This window comes from Protopterus annectens, chromosome 3.part1 (genome assembly GCF_019279795.1).
Source record: "Protopterus annectens isolate FY-2018-M chromosome 3.part1, PAN1.0, whole genome shotgun sequence".
Taxonomy (NCBI): domain Eukaryota; kingdom Metazoa; phylum Chordata; order Ceratodontiformes; family Protopteridae; genus Protopterus; species Protopterus annectens.
The window spans coordinates 162,020,626-162,041,779 of record NC_056732.1 but is presented as its reverse complement, the minus strand read 5'-3'; the positions used below and the strand labels follow the sequence as shown (position 1 = coordinate 162,041,779).

At 37.8% G+C, this 21,154-nt stretch overlaps 1 protein-coding gene across 9 annotated transcripts in view; it reads right to left on the bottom strand.

Moving 5' to 3' along the window:
* Window positions 1-21,154, bottom strand: part of SVIL (supervillin) — a gene marked incomplete in the record, with an annotated part of 2,930,183 nt that overhangs the window by 647,756 nt on the left and 2,261,273 nt on the right. For all 9 annotated transcript variants that reach the window (XM_044066681.1, XM_044066680.1, XM_044066686.1 and 6 more), the window contains 1 exon segment: window positions 20,476-20,648. In XM_044066681.1, the coding sequence (XP_043922616.1) occupies window positions 20,476-20,648 (173 nt within the window).

Sequence of the window (21,154 nt, the reverse complement as noted above, 5' to 3'; positions counted from 1 at the left end):
ATGAGTGTAAATCCTCAGACTGTCAGTCCAAATGCAGGTCTTACACCCATCAGTCTGATCTTGGTGTAGTCATCTGTACACTAAAAGCCTTCTCTGAGTGAGGTAAGTTCCCCACTGGTGAACCTTCCTTTCTTGTTATGCTGTTTATCCGTGATTTTATTATATGTCAGCTAGGAGGGGAAGTGCAAGTGCAGTAGGCAGATACCCTAACAAAGACTTCCATTCTCAGTGTCTTTTCTGCTTAGGGGCATAGCACAACTACACATCTTGTCCATCTGCCAGTCCTTCATGCCAAAGACCTTGTGCTCCCATTTGTTGTCAAATACATTCCTAGAGACTCAATATCTGAAGCAGCTGGCCTAATCCAAGATGGCAGACCCCTCCACAGCTGACATACTGTCGACTCCAAATAAACACAAGAAACCTAGACCCAGTCAGATTCCAATGTACATAGAGAGATTGCAGAACATTTGGTATACCAGATTCTTCCTCAGATGCCCTCTACTGTGACCGTGCTGGTGGCCGGTATGGCATCCAACGACAGCACATTCAACATTGACAGCTATTGCTACAGAGAAGGAGAAGCTTCAGTTTATCTCAAAAGTCCCAGAACGTATCCCTCAGATTTTAGTACAGGAAAAGATTCACCGACTCAGACCGAGGTAGTCCTCACCCACTTATTTTTCTCTAAACACTGCTTTCTGATTCCATCCATCTTTAATAAATCGGTTTCCTTTATTCAGCTTTATGTTGAGAATTAACATACATTTTTGTTTATACTTGCATATAACAAACTTGGGTATATTCTGTTCTGGAATTCAGGCATAATGTGAATTTTTCTATAAAATGAAATGTCTGCAAAAAAACTGAAATATGTACATTTTCTAACTAAATCACAAAGGAGTGCATATTCTATTCTAAAAGAAAGTGCATTTTGTGCATTGAAAAAGGCTGAATTGCATGCCATATAACAAAAGTTTTTGATGTACATATTCAAAATAGCATGTATTTTTCTCATTAAGTTGTACTCCTCAACTGTGCCTATAAATGTTCCAAGTGGATCAGAGTTCTGCATCTGTATAAAATAAATAAAGCAGGTTTGTCCATTTTATACCTGACAAATGGAAAACAAGTGAAAAGAAAATTGCATCACACTTTGTACTACAAAACTGGGTTTAGTTTGCTGAATCACAAATGATTTTGCACTCTGAAATCTGCAGTTGTCATATCTTGTAATCATGAAAATACTCTGGTATAACCAACCCATTACACAAACATTTGTCTTATGCTGAAATAAGCACATTATTATATATCTGGGAAATGTTGCTCCAAATGGCAGAACTATGGGAACCTTAAATCCGAAGACCTAGTGTCAAAAGAGGAGCATAACCATGCTAACCATCTCTTGACAAACATAGGTAACACCAACTTTGCAAAACTGGCAGGAACCATCAAGACTGTACACGAAATCTCTCAAAATGCAGAAAATACAAATTCATCTAGAAATAAATTTGACCTTGAAAGTCCACACACTAAATCAATGTGCTAGCACAACTATCCAATTTCTGGATACCATAGTCTTTAACCTTTTTCCAGATATAAATATCTGAAAGAATATATAGATAAGTGTCATAAAATGGGAAGGCTTACGTGTAAATGTCAATATTTTATAGTTTTAATGTATCCAAAAGGTAAGAAAAACCAGAGAAACTCAAGCCAGCAAGAGTCGAACACTTCCAATAAAATCACCACACTTTTATTCACAAATGTTTAGCGCTTTCTTCTCCACTACAGAGACTTCCTCAGAACAATGTCCCACCCATACCCAGCCATTTAAATACCCACCCCTAATTATTCAATTAGCATTTTCATTTTTGTTAAAAGCAGTACACCAAGATGCAAATTTCCACATTCCTTAAATCTTGTAGTGCATTCAATAATGTGCAAATTGCGTTTCACATACCCTGAATTAAATCCACAGTACAAAAATGAATATAACCCAACTATAAGTTCTTTAAAACATAAAACAGTGGACTTTCTGTGGATCCTGGTGTTGAAATTCATATTTGTCCAATCAATCTCTAATTCAACATCTAAATAATTTTATTCCTATTGTATTTATACGTGAATTTAAAAAAATCCACAGTTTCATTAATATAAAGAAGGAACTCATTTAAACTATCTTCAGTGCCTTTCCAAATCAGAAAAAGACCATCCAAAAACCGGGTATACTGTATAATCTGGGACTTGTGACAAGTATTCATCACATACTCCTGTTCCCAATAGGACATGATCAGGTTTGCAAAAATGGGGGCACACGCTGCCCCATTGCTACACCTTTTGTCTGTATGTAGTACTGTCCCTCAAACCAGATATAATTGTTCTTTAGAAGAAGTTCCATAAGCACACTTATTCTATTAATTTCATCTTGACCAAAATTATTGATTTTGTGAAGCTGTTCCAACCAATTGATACCAGTGTCATGTGGAATCACTGTAAACAGATTAACTACATCAATAGTCACCATGATCATGTCTGATGTTAACTTTATCCCATTTAACTTGTTTATAAAATGCCAGGAGTCTTTACTGATGTAAATGAACAACCCAAACTCCTCTGCATTATTTGATCTAAATATTTACAAATAAAATGGGTTTTTGACCTTTTTCCATCTACAACGGGCCTGAATTTTGGATTCACAAGCCCTTTATGGATTTTTGGGATGCCAAATATATTAGGCACCCTTGGATGTTCATTTTTCATGTAGTGGTATTCATCCGTTAAATTTGAGCCTGATAATCCATGTCATCTAACACTAAATCTATCTTCCTGTATGCAACTTTAACTTCATTCAAAGAACTCTCATTATAAGTGTCCCCCAGCAAAATGGTATTCATTCCATCCAAATAGTCACCCCTATCCATTTTTACAACTCCATTAACTTTGTCAGGTTTCATGAGGTCTTTTGTCAAATCCAGCATTAATTGATTTTCTTCACTGGTCATGTTAGAATTTTCACTTCCTTCTTTCTTAAAATAACTCTTCCTAATTTCCTTTTCACACATTCTTTCCAATAAATCAATGGTTTTGTTTAAGGGGGCGTTAAAAGTACTTGGTTTTTTACACCTTTCCCTAACCAGACCTTCCGCACCCATGTCTTGATTAAACCAGACTTTCAAGTTGAGTTTTCTAGTATGTCTTTTTAGGTCAATGATAGATTCTACCACATTCTCAGATCTACAAGGGACAAAGGTGAATCCTTTTGCCAAAAAATCAGCATGTTTTTTGCTGATATTTAACTTGGAATAATTATAAATTTTAAAATCACCTTTATTATTGAAAACAATATCAGGTTCCAACCCATCGGTAAAGGTCTGCTGCTCGTCAAGACACTATCAAAATGTCTAAAACCTATTCATCATTAATGTTGTAACTGCCAGATTCACCCATCTGACATGCCATCAATTCACTGACACTATCATTCACATCCACCCCCACTTGTCGGCCACAAGAGTATTCAATCTGCTGTGCTATATTTCACATCAAAAGAACTACCATTCCCCCTTCTAACAAAAAAAAAATCAACAGAATTTATAGAAACATCCATTAACGAAAATTGTCCCGCTTCATTGTCTAAAACCGCACATTCACTGTACATTTGTTTCACTCCGGAACCCAAGAAGTCCAATTCATTTTGTTGTGATGTATAAGGCAAACAAAAGTTGTCATTAAATGCAAAAACAATATCGCTCCTACCAGGAATGCTTTCATCTGAACGCACATGTTGATTTAAAGGACATATGGAACCTGCCATACCACTTACTTGCTTGAAACAGTCCATTGCTAGTGGGCTAGGTGGCAGGGCCGCCCAGTTTAATTGTTACTTGTCCTGTAGACTTTTGGCCTTGCACCCTGCATCCCAAAATCCTGTGACCTCTCCCAGAAAAAGACTATGAAGTGGTAGAAGCTGACTTGACTCTCAGTCGGTCAGAATGTCTAATCGCTTCATCCATGTTGTTTTCCAACTGAGAACTCTGGTTACGCCCTAAGACTCGCATTGTCTTGCATCAGTTCCCTTTCATAGTTGGGCACGTTGCCACACCGCTGTTGACCGTGCCCCAAGGAAAATGGATATACTATGTCCTGTGAATACTCATTCAGGTCTCTTCTGATTTTATTTTCTTTACGTAAAAAGCTAGTGTTACACACACTATTAACCTGGATGTGAAGGTTTTGATATGCACACTGGTTTTAATTAAACTCACAATCAGCCTTAATAGACTGATCAAGCTCATCAAGGTCTCTCACCATTTTTTGTATTTTATTTTGATTATATTTCACTATTAACCTCATAAGATCCAAACCAGCTTCATCAAATAAAGAATGCACATCTTTTAAAAATTCACTAGTCTCCTTAATACCATTTGGATACCTCCACAACCTTAGTCCTCGAGGTACCTGTTGCATTTCTGTGTTTTTATTCAAGTATGGATTTTCCAACTGTAATTTTTTGAACAATGTCAAGTCTTTTTCGAAACGTTTCAATTTGTGATTCAAGTTGATAATTGCTGGCGTTGCCCATTCTCCATGTAACTGCTGTTGTCAAACAGAAATCTATTTTCTTTCCATACACTATCATGAATATTACTGCCAAAATTCTGGCCAGTAAGTCCCATATTGTTATTTTCACCAAAAGTATTCAATTTACCTTGCAGGTCACTTTGCATCCCACTTTGATCCAAAAGTCTTGAACTGTGGCTATTCATGGAAACTGGGGTTGGCTGGGTAAGGGGGAGACCAAAACTCCCGAACGAACCAAGAGAATTAGTTTGCTTGTCCATCAAGGTCTTAATTTGGGAGGTATGAACCCCCAATTGTTCATTAATTTGTTGCAAAATTTTTATGAGGTCTTCATTAGAAACATGCTCATCCATCCTGCTGCCCAAAATCATAAGACTCCAAAAGGTAAGAAAAACCACAGAAACTCAAGCCAGCAAGAGTCGAACACTTCCAATAAAATTACCACACTTTATTCACAAATGTTTAGTGCTTTCTTCTCCACTACAGAGACTTCCTCAGAACAATGTCCCACCCATACCCAGCCATTTAAATACCCACCCCCAATTATTTAATTAGCATTTTCATTTTTGTTAAAAGCAGTACACCAAGATGTAAATTTCCACATTCCTTAAATCTTGTAGTGCATTCAATAATATGCAAATTGTGTTTCACATAAACGGAATTAAATCCACAGTATAAAAATGAATATAACCCAACTATAAGTTCTTTAAAACATAAAACAATCTATTGTAAACATAAGACAATTGTTCTTTCATAAAATACATACCTAACCTGAAATTTGATCGAGCTTTAAAACACTAGGGATACTAACAGTTTCATTGATGCCAGGGTACTGGGAGGCATTGAAATACAACTGCCATCTCAGCTCCACAACATCTAAATGAATATCCAAAATACAACCTGGTTCATCCTTCATTAACTGCTGTATGACTAAAAATTTAAAGTGATGACCTTGATTTTCTTTAACTTGTCTATAAAGGGCACTGGTACTCCTACAATGTCTCAAATCACCCAGGTGCTCACCTTTTCTTAGTTTATACCTTCTACATGTTTTACCTATATAAAATATAGGGCATTCATAACACTTGGCCATGTATATAACATTAGTGCTATTGCAATTGTAGTGTCCTTTAATATTAATGACCTTACCACTGACCCTAATTCTCCCTCCTGTTTCCAAAATGAATGGACAAAAGGAACATGAATTACATTTATAGTTGCCAATCTTTCCATTGGTTTTGTTTTCATATTTTACACCCTCCAATATATTTTTAATAGAGCTATCTCTCCTAAAGACAAGTTTCGGACTCTTACCATGGTGAATGTGAATGATGATAGTGTCAATGAATTGATGGCATGTCAGATGGGTGAATCTGGCAGTTACAACATTAATGATGAATTGATTTTAGGCATTTTGATACAATGTCCTGACGAGCAGCAGACATTTACCGATGGGTTGGAACCTGATATTGTTTTCAATAATGAAGGTAATTTTAAATTTTATAATTATTCCAAGTTAAATATCAGCAATAAACACGCAGATTTTTTGGCAATCAGGGAATGTGGTAGAATCTATCACTGACCTAAATAGATACACTATAAAACTCAATTTGAAAGTCTGGTTTAATCAGGACATGGATGTGGAAGGCCTGGTTAGGGAAAGGTGTAAAAAACCCAGTACTTTTAACCCCCCCTTAAACAAAACCATTGAATTATTTGAAAGAATGTGTAAAAAGGAAATTAGGAAGAGTTATTTTAAGAAAGAAGGAAGTTAAAATTTGAACATGATTAATGAAGAAAATCAATTAATGTTGCATTTGACAAAAGACCCCATGGTCAGGTTCATGAAACCTGACAAAGTTAATGGAGTTGTAAAAATGGATAGGGGTGACTATTTGGATGGAATGAATGCCATTTTGCTGGGGGACACTTATAATGAGAGTTCTTTGAATGAAGTTAAAGTTGCATACAGGAAGATAGATTTAGTGTTAGACGACATGGTTTATCAGGCTCAAATTAATGAAGATGAATACCACTACATGAAAAATGAACATCCAAAGATGCCTAATACATCTGGCATCCCAAAAATCCATAAAGGGCTTGTGAATCCAAAATTCAGGCCCACTGTAGATGGAAAAGGATCAAAAGCGCATTTTATTTGTAAATATTTAGATCAAATAATGCAGAGGAGTTTGGTTTGTTTCAATTACATCAGTAAAGATTCCTGGCAATTCATAAACAAGTTAAATTTGATAAAGTTAACACCGGACATGATCATGGTGACTATTGATGTAGTTAATCTGTTTACAGTGATTCCACATGAAACTGGTATCAATTAGTTGGAACAACAGCTTCACAAAACCAATAATTTTGGTCAAGATGAAATTAATAGAATAAGTGTGCTTATGGAACTTGTTCTAAAGAACAGTTATAACTGGTTTGAGGGACAGTACTACAAACAGACAAAAGGTGTAGCAATGGGGGCAGCGTGTGCCCCCATTTTTGCAAACCTGATCATGTCCTATTGGGAACAGGAGTATTTGATGAATACATGTCACAAGTCCCAGATTATACAGTATACCCGGTTTTTGGATGATCTTTTTCTGATTTGGAAAGGCACTGAAGATAGTTTAAATAAGTTCCTTCTTTATATTAATGAAACTGTGGATTTTTTTAAATTCACTTATGAATATAATAGGAATAAAATGTTTTATTTAGATGTTGAATTGGAGATTGATTGGACAAATATGAATTTCAACACCAGGATCCACAGAAAGTCCACTTTTTCCAACTCATATTTGGATTACAGTAGCTGGCACCCACACCATCAAAAGAGGGCAGTGGTAAAAGGACAATTGGTGCGGGCAGCCAGGATGGTGAGTTCTAATGTTAACGTCCTGGTGGAAACTGAATACATCATTCAGATGTTTAGACAGAGAGGTTACCCGGACTGCCTTTTAAGTGATGTCAGGAAGGAAGTAGTATACAAACGGGAACAAGGTGTTTATAGGCCTAAATTAGGCAATGGGTTTTTGGAAAGTAATGGATGCAACAGTAATAGGATTAATCCTAATTTAACCATCATTTTAACATACAATGGGATGGCCAACATTATTAAAGTTATAAAAGGTAATTGGGAGATTTTACAATTTGATGCCAATGTAGGGGCTAAAGTTGGTAAGAGTCCGAAACTTGTCTTTAGGAGAGATAGATCTATTAAAAATATATTGGAGGGTGTAAAATATGAAAACTAAACCAATAGAAAGATTGGCAACTATAAATGTAATTCATGTTCCTTTTGTCCATTCATTTTGGAAACAGGAGGGAGAATTAGAGTCAATGGTAAGGTCATTAATATTAAAGGACACTACAATTGCAATAACACTAATGTTATATACATGGCCAAGTGTGATGAATGTCCTATATTTTATATATGTAAAACATGTAGAAGGTTTAAACTAAGAATTGGTGAGGACCCTGGGTGATTTGAGACATTGTAGGAGTACCAGTGCCCTTTATAGACATGTTCAAGAAAATCAAGATCATCACTAAATTTTTAGTCATACAGCAGTTAGTGAAGGATGAACAAGGTTGTATTTTGGATATTCATTTAGATGTTATGGAGCTGAGATGGCAGTTGTATTTTAATGCCTCCCAGTACCCTGGCATCAATGAAACTATTAGTATTGCTAGTGTTTTAAAGCTCAATCAAATTTCAGGTTGGGTATGTGTTTTATGAAAGGACAATTGCCTTATGTTTACAAGAGATTGTTTTATGTTTTAAAGAACTTATAGTTGGGTTATATTAATTTTTATACTGTGGATTTAATTCAGTGTATGTGAAACACAATTTGCACATTATTGAATGCACTACAAGATTTAAGGAATGTGGAAATTTACATCTTGGTGTACTGCTTTTAACAACAATTTAAATGCTAATTGAATAATTGGGGGTGGGTATTTAAATGGCTGGGTATGGGTGGGACATTGTTCTGAGAAAGTCTCTGCAGTGGAGAAGAAAGCGCTAAACACTTGTGAATAAAGTGTCGTGATTTTATTGGAAGTGTTCGACTCTTGCTATCTTGCGTTTCTATGGTTTTAATGTATACAAGAGGCTATGGACCCACATGACAGGTCATTAGCAGTAACCCGGTTTCAAAAGTTATTTATGCTGAAAACGATCACCACATCATATATCCAGCTTAGCCTTAAAGGAACTCAAGGAATCCACCTGCTGAACAACTATGGGAAGGCTACTCCAGCACCTCAGTTCTGTAACAGAAGGAATTTATTCCTACCTTAATAGCCCCCCTATCAAATTACCATTAGAAAATTATTTTCTTGTTGGAAGTATATAATTCTGAACCTGTATACCTAAAACAGCCTGAGTGACAGCACTGCTAATGTTGTTAAAATTGTAGTAATACTCTCATGTTTCTTGAGCAAGTGGTTTGCATAAGCAGTCTGACTGTACAGTAACATTTTCTTAGTACTATGCTAACATAAGTGCATTCTAGTTTATTAGATACCAGTATGCCCAAATCTTTTAAAGATGCACATTCTGATATAAAATCCGTATATATAGCATATGGGTAACAATTATCTGACCCTATATGCATGTTCTTGCATGTTTAACCATCAAGGCTTCTGTTTGTACTTTAGTTTTGAAGCATTGTCAGTGGCTCAACAGGTAGCATGCTCTCACCTTAGGTGCAGACGGATGTGGACTTGATTCCTAGACCATGCTGATAGACTGTCGACAATGCAGTACAACATAAGGGAAGTCCTGCACTCCTGAGTGTGATGTCCTTCAGATAAAATGTTAAATGGATGTTCCAGCTGCTTGAATTCTTGAGTTGGCGGGTAGCTAAGATGGATGTAAAAGATCCCACAACACCTACTATATAAAAAGTATAGGAAGTTCCACAATGCCCTTGCCCAATTTCCCCTAGTAGTATAAATACCATCTTGGGTCTCCCATTAAGAGAGGCCACCAGACTAGTGAGACTAACCCGGTGAACAAATGATTAAAAAAAAAACTAAATAACTAAAAATAAAAATAAGTAGTACTTCACTTCGGTTGGCCACATCCACAAATTGTGTAAATAATTTAACAAATTGCTCTTGATCCTTTTTTTTTTTCCTTGATAAGAAAACATGTCATGGTGCTCTAAGCATATGTAAATATCTAACAACTGGAACTGTAAGGCATAGTGAATATAAATAACTGAAAAAGACATGGTCCAAAAACAGACACCTTCTCTTGTACAGCTGTTTTATGAACCATTCTATAATTTAGTAATTACTGAACCTAGTCCCAAGTGACAACACAATAGCTCTATGTAATATAGATTCAAAAGTTTTAGCAATGGGATTTAATCATCGTATGCCACAAGACCTGTAGAGTAAAATGAAGTTAAGTTAGTTACACAGGACTAACCTGGAGTGAACCTAAGCTGAGTGACAGCAACACCTTCAATACAAATCCGAAGCCACCCAAGGCAACAATTTTCTCTTGATAGGTTTAAGGTACTGCTGCTCAACACTGGGAGACTAAAAAAGAAACTGCACTCCCTAAAAGCACTCCTCACTTTGGAAAATGTCGATGTCTGTGCAGTCATTGAGACATGGTTCAAAGCCAAGGAAAGCAACCCAGCCATGTAAGGCTACAATGCCTTCCCTATGTTCAGACCACTGACTGAGCATGAAAGAACCAAAGGAGGAGGTGTATCCATCTTCATAAAGGATAAGTACACCTCAAGACTGGTCAAACAGTACAACCCTCTCAAGCTACTCCATGTGAAACTAACCATAGGCAAAATCACTAGCTATAGTACCCACACCATGAACCAGGAAAAACATACCGCATACATAGACTTACTGGAATCACTCACCTTGCAGTGCCAAAACCTTACTCATGGGTGATATTAAGTATCCTACCACTGACTGGGGAACATACACACTACCACTATCATGCAGTCTCAGAGGTTCTTGAACTTTGTCAATGCAAATGCTCTGGAGCAGCTGGTCAGCATACCCACCAGCGATTCAAATATCCTGGACACAATACTCACTAAAGTGGGGAAGCATTGCAATCTCCCTCCCTGTGTAACTTCCTGCTTGGTAAGATCAGACCCACAAAATGGTCTCCTTTAAAATAAGCATAAAGCCAGACACCCCATCAAGTTCAAAAACTCTAAAGAATTTCTCCAAGACAAATGATCTATCAAGCAATGGCTTAATAAATTTCAGAGCTCCCCCAAACCCACAAAATACAAAATCCTATGCAGTGGTGTACACCAATGCCCTGTATAGACACTTAAGCAGTTGTATAGAATCAGCAATACTGGACCAAATTAAACTCGGGTTTTGCCAGAAAAACAAGCCACCCTGGTGGATCCCTGGTTTAAATAGGCTATACAAAAAAGAGAAATAATGTCGAAAAATATGTAGGAACAGGCTCAGCAGAATAAGAAATCCCTCACTACTCTAAGCAAACAAGAGACGAGAAGAGATCTGGTCAAGTCCTCAAACGCAAATTATGAAGCAAAAAAAGTCTCCCTAGCCAAGAAAATTCACAAAGCTTTTTTTAAATAAGTTAAAAATTGGAAGGGGAATACCCAGCTATGTGCAGACATATTTGTCAAATTCTCAACAAGAAGAAATAGCCATAGCTATATAGACATAGCTGACAGATATGGATAAAACTCCACCTCCTGTCCCCAGTGGTTATCCTCGAAAGAATACCTTGCTACCATTCCTCAGCCTATTATCTCAACAGGCGGGTCATCTCTGCTTTCTCTAAGGCTAAAAACACAGCATCAATGGGCCTGGACAACATCCCAGGTTGCCTTTTAAGTAACTTAAAATATGACCTAGCAGACCCACTTGGATCCCTATTTAACCACAGCCTCCAGACAAGCTATGTTCCTACAGAATAGAGGACTGCAACAGTCATCCCTCTGCTCATACGGGGACAGTCAACCTACCTAGGGAATTATAGACTCGCAAGCCTGACTAGACTTATCTGGAAGGTCATGGAAAAGATCATCATGGACCTTATCAACAAGGCCATAGGTAATCTCCAGACTCTGGACCCAACCCAGTTTGGATTCGTTAAATGTAGTTCATGTCTGTTAAATCTGTTTGACTTCTTTATGAAGGTCACTAAGGCCATGGATGACTAGTCATACCACCTACCTTGACCTGGTCAAGGAATTTGACAATTCCCCATTCAGGTATTACAGAGAAACTCTCTTAACTGAGCATAAACCCCTACATAATCAGGTTGGTAGTCAAATGGCTTACACACAAGACACACACTGTCAAAGTGGGTGAATTCACTTCTAGAAAGAGGCCAGTTACAAACGGCATACCACAGAGTTCTGTACCAGGCCCTATCCTGTTCGGTATTTATTTCTCAGAAGTCAAGGCGAATGTACGTGATCTTTGGCTGACCAAGTTTACAAATGACTATAAATTGGGGGCAATCACCGAATGCCTGAATGACACTGATATACTGCAGAAATAATTAATGCAGACAAATGATTGGTGCCACTGCCATGGATTGAAAGTAAATACCCCCAACAGTAGACCCACTGGTACATGATCTGGGTACCAGATTGATAGTAATCTGAATTTCGACCACCATGTGGTGAGAAAGTCCTTCTGTGTGGCATAACTCATAAGGAAGAGCACGGTATCCAGATCAAAGGATGGTATAATCCATTGTACTCAGCCCTCATCAAACCAGTAATTGAGTACAATGTTCCCCCTTTTGCATGCATCTCAACAGACATCTGCAACAGCTGAAGCAACCCCAGAGGTTTCTCACCAGGAAGATACAGTGTATTAAAAACAAGTCCTACGCAGAAAGATATAAAGCCTTATCACTATATTCTGCCTCCTACAGATTACTAAGGGGCAGTCTCTGATCTGGCCTTGATGGAAATCTTAGAAAGTCTTAAATCAAACTGCACAAGGGTGACTCATTCCAGGGATCTTAACCTAACCTCAAAAATAAATAAATCATGTTGAAGAGATAGATACGTCTGTCAGAGACTCCCCTTCTCTGGAACAAGCTTCCAATTCACATGACCCAAAGCCCTTTCCTGACTCTCTTCAAACCCAGCCTAGATCTAAGGATACATATTCATAAATGTACTCCTGTGGTGGTGCCTACGTCTCTCAATGACAGAGGCAGCCAGAATAACATACCATACATAGCTCACACCTCTGTGAACTTCGCTCACCTAGGTACTGAAAATTGGTTAATTCAGGTTAAATATGGGTAGGCTTGTAAGGGCTCTTGGGCCATTTAGCCTAGTAATCTCCTATGAACCTGCGAGCTTGCAGACACTTTACTGGGAATCTTTCAGAGCATTTTCCAACAAACTGGTATGCAACTGTCAAGTTTTACCCGATTCCATGGGCGCCCGCAGGCAGGTTCAAGGGGATGCACATGCACCCCCCTGGAACCGGCTGGCCAAGAAATTCATTGTATTTTAATTAAAAAAAAAAAAAAAATTTTTAAAGGGTGTACCTCTTTAAGAATGCCCTTTGCATCCCGTCCAGTCGTACAGACGCAACAGGTGTTTGCGACCTGTTTTCATCTTCTGTGTCTGTGCGACTGATGGTTTACGTCTTTGTCTTTCGCACCTGCTGGGAATTTGAATTCCAGAGGGCGTTCAGATTGCACGGACGAAGTGAGAGGTAGGTGTGTATAATCAGTGAAGTTCAAGAGAGAATTACGTGTTCGATATGCATTTACAATTCAGCTTCTTTAGGAGTGCTTTAGGCTGAACCCTTTAAATCTTATCTTCTACATGCTCTGCTGGTAAAAGGTAGAACAAGTGCTAAGTAAGTTCACTGGCAAACCATGTCCTGTCGTACTTAAAAAGGGTCGTAAGGTATCTTGTGGGAAAGCTCGTATCTATGTGGTTATATATAGCAAGTAATGAAGTAGGTGTGTCATTTTACTGTTTTAAATGGCAACCATGAATAATGTTTTAAACATAAATAGCTTTAAAGTTTGCATTTATTGGAAACCAAGCACACTATACAGCCGCTTTACCGTAAAGGTTTAGTAAAATGTGTTTTGGACATAATTTACGTGTACGTAATTAAAAGGTGTGTGCCCGTTTCCACCCGAGTGTGTTGTATAAAGGTTGAAGGTTGTACTCTCCTTAATATACACCCACTTTTGTGCATGCTGCACTAAAAAGTGCGTATGTGTAAAGTAAGTCTGTTGACTCACGGCTGCCAGGCTGTAGCAGGCTAGTTTAATGTGCAGTTTGAGCCCAGGCATGAACTTTTTTTAAGTTGAAATTGAGAACTCTGAGCATTCTTCTAATCATTACACCCCTTTGGAAAATGCTGTGGTGGTGTCAGTTGGAAATGTATACATGGCGTGTCTCTTTATATTTTAACAGTGTTAATAGTGATTAAAGTACAAGGTAGTGCAAAAAATGCTTTGTGGCTGATTTGGTAGAATGAGGTTGTATTACCCCATTAAAGGTTTGTGTACTTGTCATGATACCCCTTTAAAAGTTTAATTGCATTTAGCATAACATAACAAGTAATATGGTTGTGTGTGTGTGTCCGACTGTTAAAGTCATAACTTGATAAAAATACGCTTCCTGTCTCCATTTTGCTAGGAATCTTGGCTGATTTTAGCATATTAGTTAACTCCTCTTCCATTTATTTCAACTGGGGTTCTAGAGTGTCGTTGCTGTAGCCACATGATCATTGAAAATAAAACTGGCCATCCCTTACTTTTGGGGTGTATCGTGAACTCCACTGTTCATCATGAGATACACGCACCGAATCATACATTATGGCTACGGTATGGCTTTGGTCGTCCTCCATCTGTACACTTGGGTTAAGTTACCATTACTGACATTTGAATTTTTCAAGATAAAGGCATTATTAAACTCATGTTAAGCTGATTTGTTGTTAGAGTCCTACAGGAATGCTAGCTATTTTTATTTAAAGCAGTCACCAGGTTCATTTAAGTTGGTTAGTGGTTCATTCCTGTTTACTCTCCTACAGCCCTCCCAAAAATAAACCAAAATGTTGAGTATTAGATTCTTCTGGACTTAACTGGGAACAAGAAGAGGGCAGTGACAATACCCGTTGCATTTTCAAAGAATCTTTAGAAATTACATTTGCTAGCCATCCACAAGAAGAAAGGTGCTCTGCATTCAGTATGTTACAGAGGCCTTCACTGTCTACCTTTTGGAGGTTGTTGAAAAGGCAAGATTGTCTGAGCTTTTGCAACAGATGTTGTGCCTTCAGTTTGCAGCAGTTAACCTTAGCAAACACTACTCATTCATAGGTGTGATCTGGAACTGGAAACTGCAGCTCTTTTAGGCAGTCTTTCACATATTTTCTTGTTTTCCCCAGCAGCTGCTTTAAGAAAGTGGTTTATATTAATTAACTTGGTGAGTACTGAGACAATCAACTTTATCTGAATATAGCTGGTTAATAAATAATGACATGCATTTCAGTTTCAGACTTCATATCATTCAAAAAATGCATTCTAACACAAATCCTTTTATTCTAGCAACTTTCTAAATATGTCCCTAGTTTTGGGCCTTTATCCCCAACAGGCTTTGTCCAGATTTCTTGTGTTAAGAGATTGAGAGGTATGGTGTGTGTGTGTCTGTATGTATAAGAAGGAGGTAGCATACCCCTCAGCTGTCCAGGTTTTTGGAGAATGTCCAGATTTTTGCCCCATATTCCTCCTAAAAAGCATTGAAATTGCTAAATAATGACAGACATTTGAGTTTTAGATGTCATATCCTTTAGAAAAATGCATACTAACATAAATCCTGTTATTCTAGCAATGTTCTAAGTTTGAGAGGAATATGTATAATCTACTCCTATTTATTTTAGGCTTTGTCCAGATTTCATGCACTAAAAGGTTGAGGTGTGAGAGAGTGAAAAGCCCTAGTTAGAGTTAGCAGGTGGAATTTATTTTCAAGTGCATTTTCAGGGAATTCTGAGCTTCAAGGGAATATAAGTTTACTGCTGCTCATGTTAAGCCTGCTTAAAATATGCAACTGTTTTGTTTAGCAAATGCTATCACTATTGTGGTATAGAATTTTAAAGCACTGTTAGTGGCACAACAGGTAGCCTACTTGCATCTTGATACAGAGGGCTATAGGTTCTACTCCCAGAGCATGTAGATTTGTATTTTAAGGGGGTGGAGTGCTGCAGTCCTGAGTATGTCCTCCTTTCGATGAGATGTCTAATAACTATGAACTTGTTTTTCAGCTTACCATCCATTCCCTATTGCAATATACCCGCTTACCATTTTTTAATATAACTTAGGCAATTTATTCTTCAAAGGCAGCAGGCACTGAATTTGTAGATGAAATATAAAGTTGTTTTCTAGCAACAACCTCTTCATTAGTTTCAGATCTCTATAATGTGGAATTATTCAGATGACTTTTACTTCTGCAGAAATTGTGCATATTGACTGATATTGGTAGACAGTAATGACAGACGTTTGAGTGGCCTTTCATGGTTGAAATGAAATTGGGCAGTTGTCATTATTGGTTCATATGTTTTATTAAATTGCTTGCCGGGAAGATGTTCAAAACTATAAATTTTAAATAAATTCTGTCAAGTGGTGCAGTATTATATAAGGGATATAATTCAATTATTATATATTAGAATTGATTCACTTTCCTGATTGTATTAAAGAACTTTTGCATGGTCCTAAAATGTGTGCAAGGGGCCAATGATTTGAAAACAGCCCAAAGGTAAACAACCTGCCAATGGCTAGATGAGTTTTCTTTGAATGTGGGTTTCAATGCTGTTTCAGTTAATGTGACTTTCAAAAGGTGGAGAAGTTTTAATGCCAAGTCTGTTTTCATTGTAAGACTATTACTTCATTTAGCAAATGTCTGTCAGTGTTTGTGCTATAAAATTTGTAAATTAAATCAAAATATCTGTAATATCGTAGAAGTAAAGCATAAAACAGTATGCACATAGAGTTTGAACAGTGTGTATGGCATCTGGGGAGAAACAGCCAAGTAATGGGACACTGAAATGGCTGTGTGGGGGGAGTGGGGGGGGGGGGGCTCTGTGTTTGCACCCTCCTGCAAAAAATCCTGTGGGCTCCCTTGCCTGATTCCCTTGTAATGGAACTATAAATGCCTTCTTCCAAACGGGAGGCACAATCCCCAAGTGCTGTAATTGTTGGAATAAATATGCAAGAAGTGAACTTCAGGCACCTCTTACACTACTTAAATACCTCTTCAACTAATCAGGGCCTGGTGTATAGATTTTATTAACCTTTAACAATGCTTCACTAATCAGTCAACACCCTGGCTGAGTTATGATCAAAACAGAAGTGTGTGACTATGGACAATTCTTGGACAATACTAGTGAAACAGATACATATCTTTGAATTCTAGTGCAGTTCTATAGCTCACTAAAAGAAGTTAAAGCAAACTTTGTTATATAAAGACAGAATCCATTGCTATGAAACCTTGACTATTTTTTGTAGGAGAACAGTAATTTTACAGAAAATCAAGGCAGACTCAAGGGTGCAAAGGGATAAAGCCCAAATTGCACCTCACTCAACATAGGTTCAAGCAGAAGCCCAAGGCACCACTGGACTCTTCAGGGAGAGAGATGGGTGAACAAAACTATATCCTACAGCTGCAAATCTATGTGGTGGCCAACTGGAAAGAGTCTCAAGCCAAATGGCAGGCAAGTTCTCTCTCACCCCTTGTTATTTCTTGCATAAACTATTCTGTCTCATATTAACAAAGCATTCAACTCACCAGAGTCACCATCTGTAGCACAGAAAGCATTTATTCACACAAAGCATTTATAATTTACTTAAGATATTGTATACTTTAGAAGAAAAAAAAAAAAGAGTGCAAACATCAAGTTCTAAGTTCCTAACAGTTCTGACAAATTAACTGCTGCTGTGTCTTTCTCCTCCTCAGAACAGACAAAACTGTTAAATATTTTCAAGGCTTTTTCCCAGTAATATGTAGAAATGTAGCAAACTACCTTTTCTGTATTTTCAGCTACTAATTCTCTGGATTCAAAGTTTCCATAATAGTATCCTTTGGGAAGTCATCCATCCCTGGTAACTATCATATTGACAACACATCTGTTAGATTTGACCCAGCAGTCAGGGACTTAGGGACACACTAATCTAGCCTTTGTCCATCACGTGTCTACAGTGGTGAAGAAATCATTTTATGTTGTGCAACTTAAAAACAAAGGTATGGCATCTAAGTCCAAGGAAGTCATTGTTCCACTGTATTCGGCATTCATTAGACCTATCAGAGTGTACAATGCCCCCTTTGGTATGTACTTAACCAGGCATATGAAACAACTGAACGACCACAGATGTTCCTCACTAATCCAGACTGCCTCAATGCCCTATCCATGTATTCTGTCTCCTACAGGCTTTTGAAGGGAGATCTATGCCTGGCATACAGGGCACTGTCGGACCCCACTGTGATGGACCTTCGGCATATCCAGAAAACAAACAGCACCAGAATTACCAATTCTAAAGATTTACACCTTGCCTGTGATATCAATTGGACCTGCTGGAGAGACAGATATGTATCCTAGAGACTACCCTGTCTATGGAACAGGCTCCCCATCCATGTGAAGCAGAGTTCCTCCCTAACCCAATTCAAAAGCAACTTTGACAACTGGATGGGAAACCAGAAATCCATCTCTGGTTTGGCATCTTTGTCTCTAATGGACACACACAACCTGTAAATGGTTCATTTCCCAGGCCCATGCTTACACTTATCAATGATATCAGAACTCGTCAGAGATCTGGAATGTATGGCTAGGCTTAAAAAGGCCCTTGCAGATGTTAGCCTAGTGTACATCTATGAACCCCTGATACCTGCCCATGAGTATAACAATGCCTTTTATTTATTTATTTCAGTTTGATGACCGGAGAAGTTCACTGGGCCAAGAAGAGCCCATTTTCAGTGGAGGCCCAGGGAAAAAAGCTCTATTTAACAATATCAAGCATAGTATATAACATGTGCTGAGAATACAATTTACAAAAAGAGATTACATATGTATACAGAGTAGGAGTAGCATGTGCTGAGGGTACAATTAACAACTAAGGAGAGATAGGATTTGTATACAGAGTAGCTGTAGTGGCAGTGGATATTCATTCTGTAGTATGATGAAGTTTTAGTGAAACATATACAGAAATATGATTTTAGCATTTACACAGTAACAACATATGCAAACAGAACATTAATCATGCTTATCAGGTACAGGGAGTACTATATGGTGATGGTATAATTAAGTGCATAACAGATGCTTTTGGATACAGATCGGCTATGGTGACAGTAGACAGTAAACCATGTAAGGAAATAATTCAGCATTCAGTGTGTTTTTTTTTTCAGACATAGGACTTCTAATATACATAAGATATGCATATGTCTCAAAAGTAATGAAAATGGAGGTAGAAAAGCAGTCAAGCAGTGATGAGCAGAATTGAGGAGTTGTATGTAGGTGTTGAAAGGGAGAGACTGTAATTGCTGGAAAAGAGACAAGATGAGTGAGGACAGGCTCATATAGGGGAGGAGCAGGAGCATATCCATTTAAATTGTCAGGCAGGTGTGTAGGCAGGATTTGAAGCTGGTGTGGTTTGGAGTGTTTCGAAGGGAAGGTGTTCCATAATTTGGCTAGGGAGTATGATAGCAGAAGGTGGCCAGTGGGCTGGGAAGGTTTGTGGATTCGGAGGAGGTTTTGTTTTTCTGATCGGAGTGAGTGGTTTGGAATATAAGGGGTTAAGGTGGAGAGAGCAGGACAACTGGGTGACTTGAAGATGAGCATTTGAGCTGTGGTGAGTTTGAGAAGGTTTAGGTAGTTGGGTAGCTCTAGCCATTGCAGAGTTTAAAGGGAAAGACAGTGATGGGAAGAATTTTTGGAGTTGGTGGCGAATTTGCTTATTTAGATTCATCCCTCAAGAAGACAAATCATCATTATAACAATGTCTGTTTTGAATTAGACTGCAACAATGCAAACATGAAGTGTCAATCAGTGTGCGTGAGGGAGGGAGGGGCAATAATATATGGCTCATATAATGAAAGACCAGAGGTGCTTTAAAATATTCTTTGATGAGATGGAGGATTTAGACAGGAAAACAGTTAAAAAGAGTAATAAGGAACTTCAATGTAATGGTCAAACAAGATACTAATAGCAGTGTTTGGTAGGAAGGATTATATTAACAGGAGTCAGCTGATGTAAATGGAGGAGATATTTTAAAGATATTTGGAGGGAATTTTATAGGAATTAGAGATGATTTGTCTTCTTGAGAGATGAATATAAATAAGCTACTAGACTGGGTGAGCAAGTTCTTGGTTAGTGAGGTGTCAGCTGAGATGGAGGAGAAAGAGGAACAGAGGTAAAAGGAACAACACTTGACTGACCACAAATTTATAGAAAAGATACTGAGGATTCATGGGTAATGTGCAAGCAGCTGGAAGTTAAATACAAGATGAAATGTGAACAGGCAGGAAGGGTGGATATGGAGAAAAGAGGAGACAGTGGAAGCTAATATAGCAAAGTTCTTGAATGACCAGATTATGGTTACGTACTCCAACCAACCACCAGCAGTAAAATCAGCACAAATGGCAACAAAGTCCAAGCAGATATGGGACTATCAATATGCCAACAAACGTTATGAGTTAAGATTCGGATCTTTTCAGGTAAACAATCTAACAAAGCAGTATGAAAACCATTAACGTTGATCAAATCTGATGAAGTACAAAGGATATGTTTTTTTTGACACGGGTATTTCTCTTTTCTTTAACCTAGATAAGAAACTTTTGTTTTTTTATTTCTGAATTCAGACAAGAAGATTAAACTAGTGGCATATCAACCTACTTTTTTCCAGTTTCATGCGCTTTGATTCCATAAATGCTATATTCAGCCTTTGTTCTGTGTACTCCTGTCGAAGGTCATCTCTTGCTGCCAACATTTTCAGGGGATTTTTAGAAGCTTGTGCTCTACGCACAGGTCTCACAGCCCGTCTGTGTTCAGTTACAGCAGAGGTCAGCCTGAAAAAAAGACATTCAGTCTATTACAAGCTTAAGATAGCTTTCCACTTAAAATAAATGCTAGTCTTCATTTCTGCTGGAACACAAATATTAAAATTTCATCATCACTGGTTTACAACTTATCCTAAAGCATAAAACTAAATTTAGTAATGTTTACTGTAAAAAAGACAATTTCAAATAAACACTAAAGACAGGAGAACAGTTAAATGCTGAAATTACTGGAATTATTATGGCAATTCATACTAATCAGTTTACAATTCAGTCCTTGGGTTCAACAAGCAACTCAACAGAGGTGAAAGTGAAGGCTGACTGATCCTAGATGCAGATCACAGGAACAGCAGACAGCTGCAGACTGCACACAGATGCATGCAAACATCACTTGATGTCAATGAACTTCCAACAACATTAATTAATTTGAGAAAATGTTTCTACCATACCTCATAATGTAGTCTCTTAAAGAAGGAAGATGTTTAGAAGGATTTTATGATTACAGATAATAGAACAGT